Here is a 20,504-nt window from a genome sequence, read left to right as displayed (position 1 = left end):
GAAAAATGTGCAATGCATTTCATCTATAAGCTGTTAAAGGAACAGTCAGTAACTTTCTGGAGGTGGCACGTCTCTTGCATGATCCCATGGAAATAGAAAATTAAAAGCAGAACATTCTCCAGGGATATTGTTTTATGTCGTACGTGGAATATTAGTCATTAGCCAAAGAAACAACTTTTCCATGAAAAAAAAATCGGAGGAGGCTTGTCCAGGCCAAGTATGTGTCAGGTTTGTGGAGATGCAAGCCGCTTACAGTCAGTTTATTTAGTGCAATAAAAACATTGATAATGAAAAAAGGGGGGGAAGACATAAGATTGTTTTAGTCCATTTTTTGGCTAAAACTGGTACTGCAGCTTTAAGTTAAGAGCCATATTCATACATCACATATCAGTATTTTGACTATGGTTTAGTGAAATAGATGTAAAACTGGACGCAAATTTAGTATAGGACAACGTAATTATTAATCAGAAAAATACTTGATTCTAATTTAGAGGTAGATATGTAAGAAGTGCACTACAGCAGGGTGATCTCACTGGGGGGCAGAGTAAGTCTCTTTTCTCTCACTGACAGCAGGTTTTCCATGTGCATTGCAACGACTCGACATAACTCCAAGCCCTAAATGTAAAAAGTAACAGATATAGTTGAGTTGCAACAATAAAAAAAATGAACAATAACAGTACTTCTATACTGAACACATACCTGCTCTAACTGTAGCTGTGTGATCCTCTGATTTAACAGGTCTCCAATCAGGATATCAACATATGGATAACTAGAGCCAGAAGTGGGTCTCTGGGTCCGGGTCGACTGGACTTCTTTCAGAGGGAAACGCACCATAGCCTCCTATTTAAAAAAGTTGTTACATGTTAAGTGGTAAAACATCCAACATAATGATGATACTATCAAGTGAAGACTATGCCATCATTATGTGGAATTGAAAATAGTATATTTAGCACGCCCAACAGGGGGAGCCATATCCTTGCCTAAATGTCTATGTAAAAACGATATTCCATATTCACTGTGAATACTCATGACATTAAAACATGATTTGTTTTCTTACATGAGTGTCTTTGTTGAGGAAGTGTAGTCCATTCAGATTTACGGCCAGGATGCACGGAGCTTGGACAGAAGCAGAACTGGAACTCTGAATGTAGAAAAACGAGGAGCCAAACATAGGGAAGGCACTGACCAGGCCTGGGGATAAAAAAAAATGATTGTGATGTTAAGAAAAAAGTATAGCATGTGTGTAAGCGTGTATTATTATTAAACCCCCCTAACCAATACAGTGGGAAGAAATTTACCCAAAAATTGAGCTCGAGCCTGATGGGGGTTTAATGGCTGGACGTGCTGCATGTGTTGAGTTACCATGTTCAGCCAAGGCTGGGAACCTTGTTTGGAGTAAAATTGTGGGGGGACAGACTCCTGCACTTCACGACTGTAGAGTAATAAAATTCAAATGTATTAAAACAGGGTTAGGGTGAGACAAAACAGTAAATGTACATTTTACAATCTGGAACAGTGGTTCTCAAACTGTAGTAAAGGTACTGCTGGTGGTATGTGAAGTTCTAGTTGTTTTGTTTAATTTAAAGACACATTTTTATTTTCTATCCACCTTTGGGTTGGTACTCACTTAGAACGACTATCATAATTGTTGAGTCCAATGGTTTGGCTCTAGTTTAAACCTGATACAGTCTGGCTTCATCCTATAGATCTGGTGGTCCTTTTCTTAGATGGTTTTAGAACCACTGTTCGAGGGCTTTGCATGTCTAGAATATGTGCTTACAAGGATGGCAGGTAGATAGTATCTTTGGCACGATGCTGTAGGGCTGATAATCTTGCAATCTGCTGAAGATGCTGATCACTAACTTTACCCTGAGGGACCACACTTAACAAAGCTTTCAAGTAGTCTGGCAACACCTAAAACAGCAAAAGAAAATTAAAACAATGCAACATATTTTTTCATACAATATCGGGTACAATATATGTGTTGCATACCTGGTTGTAATGCATGTTAACATAAAGTTCATTGTCTAGCTTTAGCTGCAAACTCCATATAACTCTTCTGAACCACAGACTGTAGTTGGCATCCACCGTCTCGGCATCTGTAGTAATGTCCAGGATGTATTCGCGCTTGTTTAGGGGGCGCACATTCTGACCTGCAACGCATTGTAGTTCAATATCAAACATCAACATCTAGATAAGGAATGACATTGTTTGCTCTTCATACCTTTGTGTGTGACTAAAAAGACAGCATATTCATCCAAAGCTTCCTCCCTGTGCAGCTCCATCTCAAAACAAAGCTCTTCAATGACATCAAAAGCAACCTAAAACGAGTTCAGTTAGAATCAAATGAACCTAAAACTGAATCAAACTCATTTGTGATTGATTTTAGAATGTTTTACAGAGCATGTCTTGATTTTTAGGTGTCTCTCAATCCCACCGGGCAGCAGGAAAAGCTGCCTCTTGGAGCTCCTCCCTGCCTGCAAACCCACAAAAATAAGAAGGTAACATTTTCTATTACACAAGAAAAAATGTGCGTCAGTGTCCAATGTGTCAGAAATGTCCTTACCAGCATGGCTTTGATTTCCATGTTGTTTGGATAGTGGATACGTCCACCATATTGAAAAGTCCTGCGCAGATTCTGCTCACAGGCTTTTGCGATACCTTTAACAAAGTCATAAGTCATAGTTATTGTACTTTAAGAATGTGTATCTGAAAGGAAAGGATGGACTATTTGTTTTGCTGTACCTTGGTACTGAACACCAGGACCAGAACATGCGTCCAGTAGAAACTTCATCAGGAAAGGCTTCATAACATCAGAGCAGCGATGAAAAGCTGTCATTACGTACAGCAGCCTCCACCCCTTCTGACAACTTTCCCTAAACTCACAAATATAAAGCAATACTTCAAGACATCGCTCACGTCTTGAATGTTGTTCTCAGGCTTGAAATAGAAATAGAGAAACATTGTAATGTAAAGTTTGTCTTACGGTTTGGCGCTGGTGTTGGCTGTGACTTGCTTCATCACTTGGCAATAGGCTTCATCCTTTATCAGACCATGCTCACCGCTTAGCTGGTGACAATGTATTGGATTTTATGTAAATTATTACGGTAAATGTAGATTTAAACACATTTTATAACTGTGTTATATTATATTATGTATTTTAGCTTGGACATTTGACATTTCTTTCATCATTACCTTTAGAATGGCGGTGACCACTTCTTGTTCAGTCAAACCTTTTAGAGGATAATCTCCCATGAACTTCATTATGGCTGTAAATTAAATACAATTTAAAATATCATGCAACTATCTCCATTGCATTTCTTTTTTAACACTCGTGCTACCCTCAAAGATAGTGCAACGGTTAAAAACACTTTTTCTTTTTTACTCTTTATGCTTTAAACATAAAATGACAAAAACAAACACAAAACAAACAAACACAAACAAAAAATGAAAAATATAAAATTATATTATATTATGGCGGGAGAGGGGAGGCGTTCTACCACAGATGTCTGTGGGTCGTCCAGACCCAAAGACAGCACGAGGGTTTTACTCACCTAAAAAGATATCTGTGGCCACTCGATTCATTCCACTGTCTGAGAAGTCAATCAGGGATTCATGTATTGGGGACTAATAAAACAATTATATTATTAATTATTAATACACTAAGGATGACATTAAGAGATATTCAAATGTTCATATACAGTATTTGCAAGAAATGCTGTCTTGTTTACCTTTGAGAATTTGACCATATCAGCCGGATCTCGAAGCTCTTTTCCTTTCTTGGCTTTCTGATCACTATGGGCAGTGTCAACAAAAGTTTACATCATGATTTAGTGACATTTTATATTGCAGAAGCTCGTATGTTGTCTGACCTGTTCTTCTGCACCTCTCTGAAGTATTTCTTGGCAAACTCAGACATGTTATACTGAGTGCTGTGCACAGGCAGATCATCCAGATCAATGCTTTCTCCAAACATTTCGGCCTAAAGCAGATGCAGTTTACATTTATGAACAGCTCCTTTTGTATGAATAGGACCAACATTTGACAAGATCAGTAGTAAATCATAAAACTGTGTTCATGAATAAAATTATTATGGACCTGAGTAGAGATGTCAAGCTCATGAGCCGCTACTGCTGAACCCATTGCTACGGCAACAGCAGCAGAGGCAGCGACCCGCCCTTGTCTGTCCCGAGGTTCCACTCTCTCTGGAGGGAGAACCAGAAAGTCTGGGGCAGCCACAGGACGAACATATTCACTTGGAAACACTCCTGACTTCCCAAAGACAGCACCAAATCTCCAGCCTGTTAGTAAACAGACAGCAAAAACAAGTTTGGCCCATAAGCATTTTTAGGATAGGAAAATGTCTCATGAAAGGGGAATAAGACTGGGAAAGGATATGCAGCAAATTGTCAAACTCGACCAACGATAGATGTTCAAATAATAAGAAATATTTTTCAGCAAACATATTGGACAAGTTTGCCAAAATGAGTGGTGAACTGGTGATGCCCATCTATTTACATTAAAGAGTAAAAGTATATAGTACCTGACAACGAATAGTACCTGACAGGTTGCTTTTTAAGCATTCTTAATAATGTTATGTTTTTGTCATTTTCTTATTGAAAAACATGCTAAGAAATAAAACACATTTAATAAAAGAGGAAATCATAGCACAGCAAAGCGACTCCTAAATGCTCAGAAACCCACCAAACTCCGGAGTGTCCCTCTTTAACTCCTCGAGAAGCATGACCTTCTTTCTTACTATGCAGCCGTAAGATTTGCCTGAACAATGACAGATGCAAAACATTAAGCAAAGAGAAGCATAAGACAGTCGACACTGAGAAACGTGTGTCTCACCAGAGTCAAGGCCATTCATGTTCTGTAGTTTGATAATGTCTCCTTTGTGGAAGCTGAGGAGGTTTCTGTCTTCAGTAATGTAGTTTCTTACAGCTACAATATACTCAGAGTCCTAAAAATAACATAAACATCATCATTTAGAAGCTCATGAATGCCAAAATAATCGAATGAAATCAATTGTTACATTTGGTACTTGTTTTTTAATTTCTGAACAATTGTCTTGTAAAAGATGAAAATGTCATGCTCCCTATTGGTTACATAATGCTCAAAGTAAAATCTACAGATTTCTATTGGTGACAAGGCCAGTGAACAAGCTATGTATGTGCTTGTAAAAATTAAAATTAAAATTAAAGGTTGAATGGACGATCTAAGTCTTATTTCCTCGTGGCGTGGACTGCCGATTAGTCCTGCCACGTATCAATCATAAAACGCACCTACCACTCACCTGCAGCCGCGTGCGGCTCGTCCCCACGTTTCCGCGTGCCTAAGGGCATGGATCTATCATAATATAGTTCCCTCAGTGTACGGGGCAAAATGAAGATGGAGAAAGACAGTTCGAGCTGACTCAGAAGTGGACAGAAATCTACAGGAGACGAGAGATGCGATGTGATCCGTCGCGCTAATAAACAAACGCACGTGTGTGTTGTATCAGTCCGTACGGGGAGGGCGCATGCGCACTTCAACCTGCGTTCTCAAATTGCCGAAAAATCGTCCATTGCGCCTTTAAAATTAAAATTGAAAATAAAATAACAAAAAAAACATTAAGGCCTATATAATGTGAAGTCATCTGAAGTCCGGATATTTATTTCAAGTATAAAACCTTTTATTTCACTTGTTTTAGAATTTTGTTCCTATTTACATTTGTTCATATATAAAACGGGCAATTTAAACAGGCATCTGACCTTCTTGAGCTCTGTGAGGAAATAGTCAATCATATGTTTGACTTGTGGGGCTTTGGCAGAGAACAAGATCAGCTTTTCATTGGTCAAATTGAACTCCAGCATGTTATTAGACGGAATGGACACAAACAGGATGTCCGAGTACCTGCAGAGACACAGGAACAGGAAGCGTGTGAGAATATGAGGTCAAAACATTGGGTGAACTGAGAGTCGGTCACATCACTTGTATGGTCGGAGTACTCGGAAGTAGTCTGGGGCATTAGAGCTGCTCCTCACCATCTTCAACAGTTTGATGCCTTTATGAGAGACCGAGAGCACCTGCACTCCTGTCCCTACACTGCCCTGAAAGACACACATATTCACATCTGTCTGTAGCCCCATTTGTGCCAAGTAACGTTTAGCAAAAGTGATAATAAACTTACAGAAGCTGGGAAAAGTCGGGAAAAATAGATCTCCCAGGAATCTTTGGCCATGGTAACCACCTTCTTCTTCACACTGTCGTCATGCTTTTCCAGAGGCTGATCGACTTTGTGTTCAGCTTTTGTGGGGAAAAAGTCAAAGGGATAAAGTAACATGTTTTTTCTAAATGAATTTTAGCCAAGAAAGTAGCTGTTTGTACCAAAAAGAGCTCTCATGTTCTGCCTCTCCTCTTGGGTGATGCGAATGCAGGCCTCTGACTGAGTATCATGCACAACCTATTCACAGATAAACATTAAGGAAGTAAACCGACTGTCATTGTGTTAATATAATCAAAGAATAATTACTTGTCTAAATAACAGGTCCAAAACAAGTGGGTTGTTGAATGTCTCTTTAGGATAAAAAACCTACAGAAATTAAACAGCTTTGGTCACTTTGTCAAAGAATGTTTAAAATATGAAATACACAAAAAATAGGTTAAGAACAATACCTCTTTCCTCATGTAGAGCTTCCAAGGCACATTGGTATAAGTGTAATAATCGTCACTGCTCCGACTGTGCAGTTGGGTCTGAACGGCCACTTCCTCTACGGGCAGCTCTCGAGAGACTGGATAAGAGGAGCGTGTTGCAGATTTAGCTTGTTTTTGCTTTTTTCCCATACTAGTGACATTAGCTCACCTGGAGCAGGGGCGGGGCTTACAGGTACAGTAGAGATGCCATTAGAGTGTGCCTTGACTGTTTTTGTGGCTTTCAATCCGTCTTCTTTTTGTTGAGTGGGTGACGGTTTTCTTGAAGTCTAGTAGGAAATAAAATGTTTGCATTGCCCTCCTTTGTGCATTTATAGAGGTAAATATGTGTTAAAATATGATATACCGGTTGTGGTGGGTTTGCCATTTGGTCTTTGAGGATCTCCATTGCTTCATCATGAGGGTCTGACTTTTTTGCAAAAACCTTACTGTCACCTTTTCTAAAATTGAAAATATTCACAGAAACATTGAGCTTTACAAAACGTCCTGTGTGCTAATGTTTTTCAGAGGTTTTGCGAGGCTGACCCAGAGGACGACGTTGGACCCGCTGGCTGATGCTGTTTGATAATGTCTTTGATATCGTGGCTGGGCTCTGCGCGCTCACTGTTATTAGTGCTAGAGCGTACCACATCCTCGGGAGGCGGACCACGTGTTTGGCCTGAACAGATTATTTCAGATTTGGACAAATGAATCAATGCAATCAAAACGCAAACAACTTTTGACTAAAACATACTGCTCGCCCTGACGAGTGATCCTTCCTTCTCTTTTGTCTGCAAACATCAAAGTGTGAAATGGTCATCGACTGTCATAAGAACACTACATTCACACGGTATAATGATGTTTACTGACAGGGCTGGCTGTGTGGGAGCGCTGTGGAGAGTATGTGTGATGGTGTGTGGGAGGTGACTGGGGAGCTGGTGTAGATGGAGGAAAGGAAGACAACATCTGCTGCTGAATCGCCATGGCCTGCATCGTCATCTGCTGAGCCTTCAACAGAATCACAGTTATGGAAATGCATCTAGTTCATCCTCATTTTTCGTGTATTATTCAAAACGTAGTGACATACCAAGATAATAGCCTGCTGGTTGATGATGGCTTGCTGTTGTTGAGTCAGCACCGTTTGTTCTAATGCAGACAAAACATGTACAGTACAAGGCAATATATGAAAAACGTGGCAATGGGAGTTTGGTATAAAATGTGATCTAAGAGGGTTCAAAATCAAGGGTAATACTAAATGTTGTGTGACTAAAATGACTAAAAAAGCCTTCAGCCTCCAAATCAGCCTTATTTTTCATGTTTTTGCCATATGCCTTTCACAATTCAAGTTCCTCCACTCCAAATTGACCCAGATGAACACTAACTGAAATTAATTTGTTGTTATCTATGTATGACTTAAACTCTAGACACTGGGGAAGACACAAGTTCTTTCTGAACACTGCTCCAGAAGTAATCCAGTTTGGATGGCTGCTGAGGTGGGTTATGCGCTTGATTGTGTTAGGGTTGAACATTCAACATGAGTATTCAATACATACATAATAAATTCAATAGACATGGATTACCCCAGACATAGATGAAGCAATTTGGGATCACATTTTATAGTTTTCCCAAACACAGGTATTTTTTTTAACATTTTACAAACTTCTTCTTGCCACTGTATTTCAAACAGATCACGCATACAGAACAGTGTTTGTCCAATAATCCTTTTCTGAAGCACTGCAGCACGCCTTCAGGCCAAACATGCAAGACAACCTGGGTTTTTGTACCTGGCACACCTGTCATCACAGGTAACCCAGGAACTACAGACGTGGAGGGGAGAGCGCCCATTCCTGACAGCCCCGGCACACTCCAGAGATCAGTGTCTGGGAGCTGAGCTGCCGCAGAGGGGGGTGCACGGGGGGGTGATGAGGAGGGTGAGACATGGGAGGGAGGGGTGTTAGAAGTGAGAGTCCTCTGGCGGGGCAGCTGTGGTTGGTTGTACTGGTGGTACTGGGGCGGCTCTGGCTCCGATGGCGGCTGCGGCGGCTGCTGCTGCTGTTGCTGGTATTGTTCGTGGTGGTGGTGGTGGGAGGGGATTGGCATTGTGGGGATGGGAGGCATCATTCCCCCTGCTACTGGGAGCACTGGCACAGCTTGAGGATCCACAGGTAACAACTCAACATTAGTGGTCATTTAAGCTTTAAACTGTAAAACGTTCAGTAGGTTTCAATTGGTCTGGTCACTGCCATTTCAAGTAGAATATTATCAAGATAATTAACATAATTACAGAATAAAGGATGTGTATGTAAAATAATATTACTTTAAATTTAAATGTATGCTTGCAGTATGCAGGATTCTATCTTCGGTAGACATGTTTTTAATGCCAAAACATCTATCTTAAATAACCTCTCATGTACACAACAGCTACAACATGGATAAATTAGTTAGTCAGACTTCAAAGTACTACCTCACTTTGAAGTGCTGTGGAGAAGACTCAGAGGAGAATGAAGGAGACAGACAATGACAGATCCCTATGGGCCAAGGTTAAATGAGTCATCTGTGGTTACAGTGAATGAACGCCCATGCATTATAGATGTTGCCAGACTGCTCATTACAGCCTCTAAGTGACAGATAAAGTTTGGCCAGCTGTATTAATGGCTCTTTACACTTTATAATGCACTGCTTTTTGAGTATCATGAGTAAGAAAACACATTACATTCAATTACATTAATTAGTTCAAACACCATCATCTATCACAAACTCACTAATAGCTTGCTGAAAGGAATGGCAAATTCAGTGTAAGTGTATTTGGTTTTAAAATACATAGAGCAAGCTAAATATTTTAATGCAGAAGAAAAACTATACGCAGCGTTTACCTCCGGGGTGTATTCCTGGTGGGTACGGCCGAGGTGCTCTGGTTCCTTTTTCCTCCTCTGTGATGCCAATGCCACCTCCTCCTTTCAATCTGGATGACAATGATCTTTCCATGTCCTGAAGTGCACACACATAATTCATTACATAAAATAGTATGACTAAAAGTAATTTATCCGCATTCTTCTCTTTTAAAATATATTTATTATTTAGGTTTTTAATGGTTTGTATTATAATTTCAACCCATATATCTTGTTCTGTAAATCACTATGAATTACTTTCTTTACGGATTGTGCTCTACAAATAAACTTACCTAAAATAAACTTTCCAAAGTAGCAATCTTTTTTTAAGCATGTGCTGTACTGGTTAATTTAAGATTCTGCATATTGAAAAATGTTAACATTAAAACATTTTTTACATTGCTGCACCCAGACACTGCTGCAAATCTATTATTTCATTATTACAGAACATTGTTATCAAAAATCAAATTACATTGGATATTTTGCCAGCAAACTAATAAACTACTGGTCAAAGTGAAACCTTGTAAGTAATAATGCATTCTTTCACACCAAAACAGAATAACTCACTTACTTACAAAAACCTAAATTTGATGTAATTTCATATCAAAAGTCCACAAAGATATGTCCATAAAAGCCACTGTTCCATGCTTGTGTCCTTCATATTTCTCCAATTTAAAATACTGCATGTACGCTGCTGTTCTAGTCAGATACGGTATGAGGCTTGGTAACCCAATCATCCTTCTAACCAGGTGATAAAGTCTGTTCCATTCCTACGCCAACAGAGCCAAGGTCACATGGCCAAGCCGTCTATCATCTCTTTACTCCATTCACACACACAGCTTAACTGGAGTGGACAAAACACGACATCAAAATACCTGCTATTATAAATACAGCCAGTTTAGAAACCAATACGACATAGTATTGAAAATATTATGAATGGTGCTCGCTTTTGTCTGTTCTCTCACTCGCCCCATTTCACACTATATTTATTTTTTTTCCCCTCCATCCCTTGTTGGGAAATGGGAGGTTTTGTCTATAGGAGTTTTTGTTTATAGGAGATCTTCTACTGAGAGTGTTTTTCAAACTTCCTATAAGTGATCTGTTCTTTTCTTCTGTATCTACCTCTGTATCTACCTGCGTTGCATCAATTCAATTTCCCCATGTGGGACAATAAAGGATTATCTTATCTTATCTTATCTTATAGCTGTCCAGCCAAATAAAGATTTCGGGCAAGGAAAATCTTTAAAATTATAGTAAAAAACATTATAGCATAGAAGTAATATTTGAGTGCAAGAGGGGGAAATCGGTATCTTAAGTGATAATACAGCAATGCATGATACCTACATGATACCTTCTGTATCATGTAGATTTCAAGAGGCACTATAGCTAGAATTTAACTCTATTTACTCTTATTATAAATATATTGCTCAAATAATTATCGCTCCTAAACGTTGTGTTTCCAGCTTATTGTAACACAACACTTGTCAAGGCTCTCTCTATTGCGAATATTAAAAATGTAATGTGACTTTTAAAAGTGAGCTGCGGTTTTGGGCAGAAGATAAGTTACCAATATGGAATACATTGCTAGACAAAAATAACTGAAAAGGCCAGTAGGTTGACTATAATATACTCACAGCACTACTGTCGGACAGAACCGGGTCAAACAGAGAGTCCAAATAGCGGTCCATCCCTCTTTGTGTTTGATCATCGCTGAAGCCATCCAATTCTGTTGGCATATGTATATATATATATATATGAACACAAAACTCAAAAGCTAATTTATATATCTTTGTATATGTTAAGAAATAATATTTTGATGTGATACAATGTATTTGTAATGTAGGCACCATGACTATAGTAGCCATCAGAGTCAGGCAGGCTACGAGTTGGTCTGTTCCCTCCTTCGGCCAAGGAGAAAGGAGACATTTCCTCATCTGAGTCAAAGCCACTGCCAACCATAGCACTAAAAGGTAAACATATATACGATTTTTAATGTATGTATGTACTGTACATACATTTCTTTGAAATTAACTTTTATGTAGAGTATGCTTACAAGCCAGCATTCGCTCTGACTTTTGTTGGGTCATCTGTGCTGATTATGAAGTAACTCTTTTGTTTTGGAAAGTGAGAGGGAAGCTCCAGGTCTGCAATAAGGTCCATCACATAATCGTGGCCCGCCAACTCGGCCCACTGACCGTGCTCCTTCATCAAGACAGAGCTCCCCTTCCACCAGTCAGACACACCCCTATAACAACATGTAGTTCAAAATCATTCATAGATAATGTAGTGTACGTACCCAAAACGCTTTTACAAATTGTCTTGGCACCTGTGTCTCAAAATGTCTCCCGCTATGTCCTCCCCACTGGTCCATGAGTGCACTGGACATAAGAATGACCCACCTGAAACAGAAATGGGAATAAAGAAAAAAATTAAATGTTATGGGCAATTGCCAAATTTTAAATGTTTTGACTTATGGAGTTTAAAAGCAGAGAGCAATGAGCCCATGTCACCTGATCCTGACAGGCAATAAATTATGAATGAGTTTGTGGAGTAACTGATACCTGAAATAATTGCTTGTGGCAAACTGAGTACTGGAAGTGGAAAAGACTGTTTACTAAATATAATATGACAAAATACATTTAACAACACACCTTCATTGCTCTTATATAGTAATTGACACCTTTTAAAATGACATAAATGATAGCGCTGTTTCCATTCTGGTCATGTGGCTCACCGTCCAAACAGTGCACGTGTAGCGCCATGTTGGCCTTCTTTCTATTGGCTGTCCACTCGAGCAGCGACAGAGGGTACGTGCGGGCCATTTCTGTTCCATCTCCAGGGCTTAACTGTGTCTTCTGTCCACCCTGGATCAACCTGTGCTGCAGCATGGCCTGGTAACCGGCAGGAGCATGATCCGAAACAAACCTGGAGTGAAAAAGATGTATTAGTTATAATCCATAATGGAACAATTTTCTTTTAAAATATGAAACCTCGTACTTGAGCAGATATTTGTCCATCTTGGCAGAAGGGCTGAAGCTACATACACATCCCAGCAGGAGCAGCCAGCCTCTCTCGGAGTTGTCAGGATTGCTGTTTCTCCAAACCTGATTGACCACCTGGGCAAAGATCTCGTCACGTAGACCAGGCAGGATTATACCTCTCTGGATGATGTAATTACCAAACATATTCTCCTGTGCTCCATTCAGATGAGGGTCCCCCATGAACCGCAAAACCTTTATGTGCAAGTTCAATAAGAGAAGATTATAGATAATAAAACCAAACAGTCAGAATGTACTGCAACAATCTTTAAGTGGTAGTAAAATGTAGACGATATTGTTTAATGAATTTGAATGAAACTTATTTTATTTTAATGAAACTGAATATACTAATATCTGATAAAAGTACGGAACTGTGATAAAATGGACAAAAAATAGAGAGCATTAAATACTGTAATGAATACAACTATTACCATAATAAAGAGCTGGAGAGCTTCACCTTTAAGGTCATCCTCTACTCGGGTTAAAGGAGTCTCTAGTGGTGCCATCAACATACCAAATTTTGGTTGCTAGAAAAAGATATACAATTAAACACAGCCTGTGATATAAAGAGTATAAAGCTGCATTCATAGCTGTCACACTGTATTTGAAAAGTCACCTTGAAGTGAATCTGAACATAGCGATAGAAAGTGAAATTATTGATGTCCAAAGGCAGAGTGAGTTGAGCTTGTTCCTGAATATGAGGAGCCTGAAGGAGAGCCAGACAATCTGAGTGCAGCTCCCTTCTGGCTGGAAACAAAACAGAAATAAAATGGTACAAGATGTTCAAAACAATTGCATTTTACAACAGTGCAAGACAGTAACCTGGTGGGATAAATAGCTGTATAAATTCAATGGGATTATACAATAAAGCAAATAGGTGGACATTAACCTCCTGATGTCTGCAGTAATGCTCCCAGCTCTGCAGGGATCACCAGGTGTGTGACGTTGACCACCTCCCGTTTTGTCAGCTCCTGAAAGAGCAGAAACTGTTATTGAAAAGACAAAACTCAGCTCAGTTTTGTGTTGATCTTTTTTCTTTCTTTTTTTTACCAATTCTTTTTTCCTTCTTTCCTCTTCTGCCTTCCTTTTTGCCTCAAACTTTCTCTGCAAATAAATAAAATGAAAAAATCTTAATTCCAGTTGCATACAAATGTGGCTCTAATTTGTGATTATTATCAGAAAGTACCTTGATGTACTGTTTGCGATTCACATACATATGGACTAAGGATCGAAAACGAACCAGACTCTCTCTCATTTTCATATAACGCTTCCTAGAAAACCAATAATGATTTACACTTATTTTAAAACTTACAATCCAAATTGTAAACCAAGTGATAAAAAGTATGTATCCACAAACATATTATTTACTGTATCAGAGCCAAAAGAAGAGAACTAAAGAATGAATTAATAAAGCACCTGGCGAGAAAACCTCGGGACCGGGCCTGGAACAGGATCATTCTGTCGCGAAATTCCGTATAGCGTTTTCGGACGAAGAACATGCGGGTGTAGCGCTGCAGGGTGAGAGCAGCAAGGTGACGAGAGCGCTCTCGTTTACACTCCAACAACTGATAAATGTCTTCTTTCAGGAAGATCTAAAGTTCAGCAAATGTTGAATAGTAATAAAGCTCCATCGACATGTATGCCTTTGTGACTTGCCTTTGTCACTCCCACATGGTACAGTCCTGGTCGGAGTGGACACAGTTTACTCAACATTATCACACAGTTGTCCCCATTTGCTGCAGGAATCTGATGCACCCCCACCAGAGACTTGTACCTTCAAAACAACCACAAACTTAGGGTTAAGCAAAAGAAGGAGTATAAATGAGACCACATGTTTAAAAAGGCGTAATACCTAAAGAGAAATACATCAAACTGCATTCTGATGGGATATCCCTCTCTCCGGATCCTAATTGTTTCTAGGATACCAGAATGTCTAAGCTGGTGGCTGACCAGTTCCTCCTCAAACACACTTGGTTCCTATAAAAAATATTGGTAAGCTAACAAACAAAAGAAGTAAATTAAACCATATTTATTGATCAATACACTACCTTCAGATTATTTGGCTTGATACAGCGCACAAAAAAGGGATTGCATCTGAACAATAAAAAGCAAAACAAACAAAAAACAACAATAAAAAATAAGAAATGTACACTCAAAACAAACGTTCAAAACCATAAAATGTTCCTTACCTCTCCATCTTCTCCACCAGCTCGAGAAGTGACTGCTGAAACTTGCTGCTGACGGTGGAAGCTTGGTATTTTCGGGTCACTGTGCTGCTCTTCCTCTTGTGAGCCTTTTGTTGGCCTATGAACTCGAGGTGTGCCACAAAGATGTTGGACACCATCTACAGAGTGTGTCACAAAAGTGTCACATTTATATAAGATACGTAATTTATTCTTGGATTATGCACTGTGCAGATGTTAACCTTAGATTCACCTTATTCTTGCTTTGAATGAATAGATCAATAACATCTTGCCGGACCTGATCATAGTTCTTATCAAGAAACTTATAAACCTGTTTCAATAAGCGAGACAATTACATAACATAATGCTATTTATTGTGTATGGGTAGAAGGCTGACAGACCTGTCCTAAGATCATACAGATGAATGAATGTGATGTGAATGACTACATACCTGATACGTGACTCGACCGGCATAATGCTTGATACTAAACTCAGGAGTAGGCATTTTTGGCTTGATGTATAGTGGGTTGTGGACATGATGATAATGACATTTTTGTAGAAAGGTGTGGTCTGTTGCCTGACAAGCCATTTAAATGAAAGGGAATTAGCATAATATATATTTTTTTCAATGTATTTTTTTGTTTCTACCTGAGGAAAACAGCTTTGATCATCTAAAATCCTTAGTATCCCATGAGGCTTTGCAGCTACAAGGTCAATGCAGGGTTGGTTGTCGCTAAATGGGATGTCTTGCCAGGGAACTTGTTCCCTGCTGTATTCCTCCTGAATGAAAAACACCAAAGGTCTTTGATGTATTTGGTGCACGCCATCACAACGGAACTGAAATTGTGACTTGTTAGCTTACCTGTTCTTCTCTGAAAATGATCCGATTGAAGAAAAATTGCAGGTATTCGTTTGCATAATTGATACATAGCTGCTCAAAGCTGTTAAAGGCCAAGTCCTGGGACAAAAAGTATTAGAAACAAAAGTGTATAATAATTGTGATAAACATCATACGTACCTCAAAGCCGTAAATGTCCAGGATAGAGATGGACAGTGTGTGCTGATGGGGGTACACCTGAGAGTTGATCTTTTCCGTTATCCAGTGGAAGAGCAGTGAGTACAGGATCTTGGCAACTGCATCTCTGAGAAAGTACAAACAGTTAATAATAACACCAATTCAAGCTGTCCACACTTGCTCTTTCTCACCTGGCATCAATAGCACTTTCTACCGTAAGTGGGGTGAAGATCCTGTCCCTCATTGTATCCTGAAGAAATGTGCAAAAAAAAATAATTAGTAGCATAATATAAAACAGTTTTTTTAAATTCACTGCAAACATTTGTGATTGGGCAGAGAGTTAAGAGAGTATGAAAACAAAACTGACCGTTACTTTGTATGTGATGGCTTTCTGCAGCCCTTCAGGAGAAATCTGTAGAAGCTCCGACACCACTCTGATCTCTTGGGCACTGATCACTGTCGCCACCTCCTGGCCATCAGCCTACAATTCATCAGAATACAGAGACACCAAGAAAAAAAGAAAAAACAGGAGCAAAAAGAGTATGGAAACTCAAAAAGTTACCTCATGTCTTTGAAAGAAGATGTTTCCCAGATGCAGAATAGAAGCAAGAACTCTGAAGATAGAAGACTGGTCCTCAGGAGCAAAGTGAAGGATCTCCATGGCAGCAATGAGTCGGCGGTAATCTTCTGCATCATTTTTCCCTGCAATACCACAATCCCCTCCCTATATGAGAGGCAACACTATACATTTCAGAGAGTTGTTCATAAACTTTGTAAAATGTAGATTTGTGTGGGTCTACCTGATTGAGGTAATAGTAGGTCTCAGCACCCTGTAGGTAGAAAGCTCGCTTTTGCTGTGATGGAAGACCTGCCAACATCTCATAAAAGATGTGATAGTTCCTCTCATCTTTGGCCTTGAAGTAAAAATACATTACATTAATCTAAATAAATAACCTACCACATACATTTCCAAAGGTAAGCAGCAGGCAAAGACAAAGTATGTCACCTGAAAGACAATACGAGACTTCTCCAGCAGATACTGAGAAGTTATGGCACCACTGATCATTCCGCTAAAAAATAACAAAAGCTATTAAACATAAATAAACACATACAGAAATTACACATCTAAAACGGCAATTTTACTACTCTTACTTTTCTAAAAATACTTCAATGTATTTTCCAAAACGACTTGAATTATCATTTCGCACAGTTTTGGCATTTCCAAACGATTCCATCAGAGGAGCTGCCTCAAGTATCTTAAAGAGAAAAGGAGAATGCCCACAAAGAATACTTAAATTCAAGCTTTACTGCTACAAGCTAGTAACAAAGACAGCCATTCCATACAAATTGAGCAAAAATGACTAATGATTAATTCAGTTTAATTTGAAAAAAAAAAGAATAAAAAAAAAAGAAATAAAGCAATCAACCACTAAAACCCGCAGAGGTCTACTAATCACAAGTTGAGAGGCACAAGTCATGCAATGGGGTCATACTACCTCAATCTTCGATGAGTCAGGTGAACATCAAAATAAGTTAAAAATGAGATACGAGTTTTAATGTGTATAGGTTTGGAAAGATTTTACAATACAACACTGTTTATAATGTGTAATGTGTACATACCTGTTGGGCAACATTACTTGTGTGCTGAATTGCTGCTAGATAGCAAAGGACTAGTTTGGTCGCCTCAGTTTTCCCAGAGCCACTTTCTCCACTAAATATAAACACATCAGAAAAATAATAGTGGTACCCTTAGGGCTGTAATAAATGATAGATTTACAAAGTTATTAATTTAAGATTTTGGAATATATTCATACTTAATGTATTGAACTTTAATCTGGCTAAATGTTTTCATTTTTTGTATCAAACAGCAGTGTAAAAGACACATGTGGTATGCTGCCAACAACTTAACCCTAAATGCCATCATTATGCAAGCAGGGCCAAAGAGACGGGCGGGGCTGTGTTGTTGTTTAAGCACATTGGCACCATGACCACATTACAGTATTGGGTTTCAACTCACGGACTGCTTGGCTAGAAATTGGGGCATTATTGGTCACTTTACACCAGACCTCAGTTACCCCTTCACACGTGCTCACGGTCACATGCACAAAAGACAGGTGTGCACTCAGTACACACATGATAGAAAGATGATCCTGGCCTAGACTGTACAGGGCTTTCCTTACAGGGGCATTCAGACTAATGTGAGGCATTTGTGGCCTAATTGGAACAGCATATGTGTGTGTACAGGTGCACATGACTGAACTCTACTATATATGATTACATCTAAGTGCAGCTCTAGCATATTTGTTTACAGTTTCTATATGCATGTGTGCTTTACTCATTCAAGAGATCAGTTTTTGACAGACGCCTGATAGACAGAGCATGGCAGGAGTGAACGATGAGTCTGTATTAAGTTTGCTGGCAAGTAAACCACAGACAGAAACTCATGAATTTGCAAAGACGAAGTCAACTGGAGATGGAAAATGTCCTGAGTTCCATTCACATGTCTACTGCAAGGGTAACCCTTGTATAGTCTACTGGCAGAATCTTCATCATTACCACAAACAAACAATGTGTACAATGTGTAATAATGTAATATTCAAATAATAGTGAAATGAATACAAAAGGTTAATGCCTTTCTAATCATTTTGAACTTTTTATGAGCCTAAGTCCATGAGCTTAAGTCCAAATAAGTGGAAATAATACCTTATTATAATGACTTGGTTATGATTGGCATCCATCAGTTTGGAATAAGCAGCGTTTGCTATGGCAAACAAATGCCTAGAAACAAAAGGCAGAATTGGACAAACAACATTTTTTACATAACAAGTAAGATCAAAAGCATTATGTAATGTTTAATGTGCACTATGAACTTAGAACTTTTAATTATAATACAATTAACTTACGGAGGGTTCTCCCCAAGAGCATGGCCCTTGTAAAGTAGCACCTGGTCTGTTCCATAAATGTTGAACATCTTATAGGGGTTTACTGACACCAATATACTCCCAATATATGTCTGGCAGAAAACATCATTAGCCAATGTCTTCACAGTAGTATTATACAGAGATACTTACATAAATGAGCTCCCTCTGAAATCTTTTCTGTATATTCAGCAGAACAGCCTCTTCATGCATCTCCCTGTATAAGAGATAATAATAATAAGCATAATAGACTCATGTGGCTCCAAATAATTTTAATCTTAAGTTTTTATAACTAAGGGATACAGAAATCTGAAGGGTTTTTTTTAAGTGTGAGAGGGCAGAACCCTGATTAGCTTACTCTAGTTGTGTCATATCCTCCACACCATCTTCTTCTTTTTTTTCCCTTTGAGTGACTGTTGACAAGCTTCTGATAGAGTACATCTACAAAACACAACTAGTGTTATTTTCATCAGTTATTCCACTTAGAGCATATATTTGATTTAATTGATCTGATTTAACCAAAAAACATTATTTCCCAAGAATTCAGATCTGCCGATTGTAACATTTGTATGATTTAAACAAACTAATGACTGTATGTAGCAATATTAACACTCGTTTGAATGTTTATGAATGCTTAATATTTATTTTACCTTGTCATACCAGTTGCCCTCCGGTTCTCCCTCCCTGCTCAGATTCAACTGTCCTTGATCCTGTCCCATTTGCCTTTGTCCTCTGAGATCGTGTGGGATCAGCAGCTCTCCATCTCCATACATTGCCCACCCCTCTTGCATTTCCACCCCTTCCATCCCTGGGCCGTGAGCCCAGTGCTGTCCAGGCCCTGCTCCTTGGACTTGTGGGGACACTATGGCATAAGAAGGCAACCGGTAGGAGGCTCCCCGAATATTAGCGTTCTGTAGGGCACCTGATAAGTTAAGGCTGCGGGGTTCAGGAGTTTTTGGAGCACCAAGCCTGGTCATTATATTGCCATCAGGAAGACGATATTTAGCTTGGCGAAGATTGGGGTTCTTTGACAAAGCATTTGAAAAGTCAAAGTTACTGGATTTTGAGGTTTGTTGCCTTGGATTCATTAGGGATCCATCCGGCAAGCGATATGTGGCCGACCGAAGGTTCTGATTGGATAGGGCATTGGAAAGATCAAGGGAACGTGACCCAGATGTGTCAACAGAACCAGGGTGCCTTAGGAAGGAGGTGTCTGGAAGTTTGTAGGATGCCCCACGAAGTCCAGTGCTAAGTAAGGCACCAGAGACCATTGGCCCTGCGGGAGAAGGGGGAGAAGGCTCAGTTTGGTTTCGTGGGAACAATGATGATGCACCGGGGAGCTGAAACTTTGCCATCCGCATATTAGCATTCATTAAGGCACCAGATAACCCAGGGGAAGACACAGCACTTTGAGGAGTTGGTTCCTCCCTTCCAGGACGAGTTAGAATGGAACCGTCGGGTAATCGGTAAGAGGCCATTCGTAAGTTCGAACTGAGAATAGAAGAGGACAGCATGGGCGAGGAGGGTGTGATAGGCTCAGACACAGGCTCATTTCTTGTGACTAGTGTTCCATCTGGTAGACGATATGTGGCTTTTCGGACACTGGGGTTCAGCAGGGCAGAGGAAAGCCTTGATGGCATAGGGGAAGGAGTTGTGGCCTGACGTAAGCTGGGGTTATGCAACGCAGATGAGAGCATAGGAGAGGAGAAGGGTGAATGAACTGAAGTAGGTGCGGCAGAAGAGGCAACAGCGCTCTGGGGCATCCTCAAAGTGCCACTTGGAAACCT

The 20,504-nt window shown here is 39.6% G+C and overlaps 1 protein-coding gene across 1 annotated transcript; it reads right to left on the bottom strand.

Annotated features, from left to right (window-relative positions):
* Window positions 1–333: 333 nt before the first annotated feature.
* myo15aa (myosin XVAa) lies at window positions 334–19,734 on the bottom strand. Its single transcript, XM_072442638.1, has 66 exons — window positions 19,368–19,734; window positions 19,076–19,158; window positions 18,871–18,934; window positions 18,703–18,812; window positions 18,503–18,577; window positions 17,420–17,510; window positions 17,296–17,301; window positions 16,952–17,055; window positions 16,806–16,869; window positions 16,600–16,713; window positions 16,362–16,523; window positions 16,167–16,280; window positions 15,991–16,049; window positions 15,803–15,926; window positions 15,647–15,742; window positions 15,433–15,564; window positions 15,236–15,361; window positions 15,038–15,115; window positions 14,791–14,945; window positions 14,650–14,695; window positions 14,454–14,578; window positions 14,258–14,375; window positions 14,018–14,193; window positions 13,788–13,872; window positions 13,652–13,705; window positions 13,491–13,572; window positions 13,218–13,348; window positions 13,033–13,128; window positions 12,561–12,796; window positions 12,298–12,488; window positions 11,890–11,962; window positions 11,617–11,808; window positions 11,411–11,526; window positions 11,198–11,289; window positions 9,549–9,663; window positions 8,460–8,825; window positions 7,763–7,821; window positions 7,546–7,683; window positions 7,430–7,466; window positions 7,222–7,354; window positions 7,043–7,136; window positions 6,848–6,965; window positions 6,661–6,776; window positions 6,518–6,577; window positions 6,373–6,448; window positions 6,176–6,291; window positions 5,977–6,095; window positions 5,757–5,898; window positions 4,855–4,966; window positions 4,705–4,779; window positions 4,099–4,301; window positions 3,873–3,982; window positions 3,732–3,795; window positions 3,555–3,627; window positions 3,196–3,269; window positions 2,987–3,069; window positions 2,746–2,876; window positions 2,567–2,661; window positions 2,400–2,477; window positions 2,225–2,321; window positions 1,993–2,153; window positions 1,781–1,914; window positions 1,299–1,432; window positions 1,058–1,191; window positions 700–840; window positions 334–615 (listed from the first exon to the last, which is right to left on the bottom strand). The coding sequence occupies exons 1-66, from the start codon at window positions 19,692–19,694 to the stop codon at window positions 514–516; spliced, it is 7,587 nt and encodes a 2,528-aa protein (XP_072298739.1). The 5' UTR covers window positions 19,695–19,734; the 3' UTR covers window positions 334–513.
* Window positions 19,735–20,504: the final 770 nt, after the last annotated feature.

The sequence above is a fragment of the Eucyclogobius newberryi genome, unplaced genomic scaffold (assembly GCF_026437365.1).
Source record: "Eucyclogobius newberryi isolate DKJ021-1_F unplaced genomic scaffold, fEucNew1.0.hap1 SCAF_13, whole genome shotgun sequence".
NCBI classification, from domain to species: Eukaryota; Metazoa; Chordata; class Actinopteri; order Gobiiformes; family Gobiidae; genus Eucyclogobius; species Eucyclogobius newberryi.
This window is presented reverse-complemented; position numbering and strand designations above follow the sequence as displayed.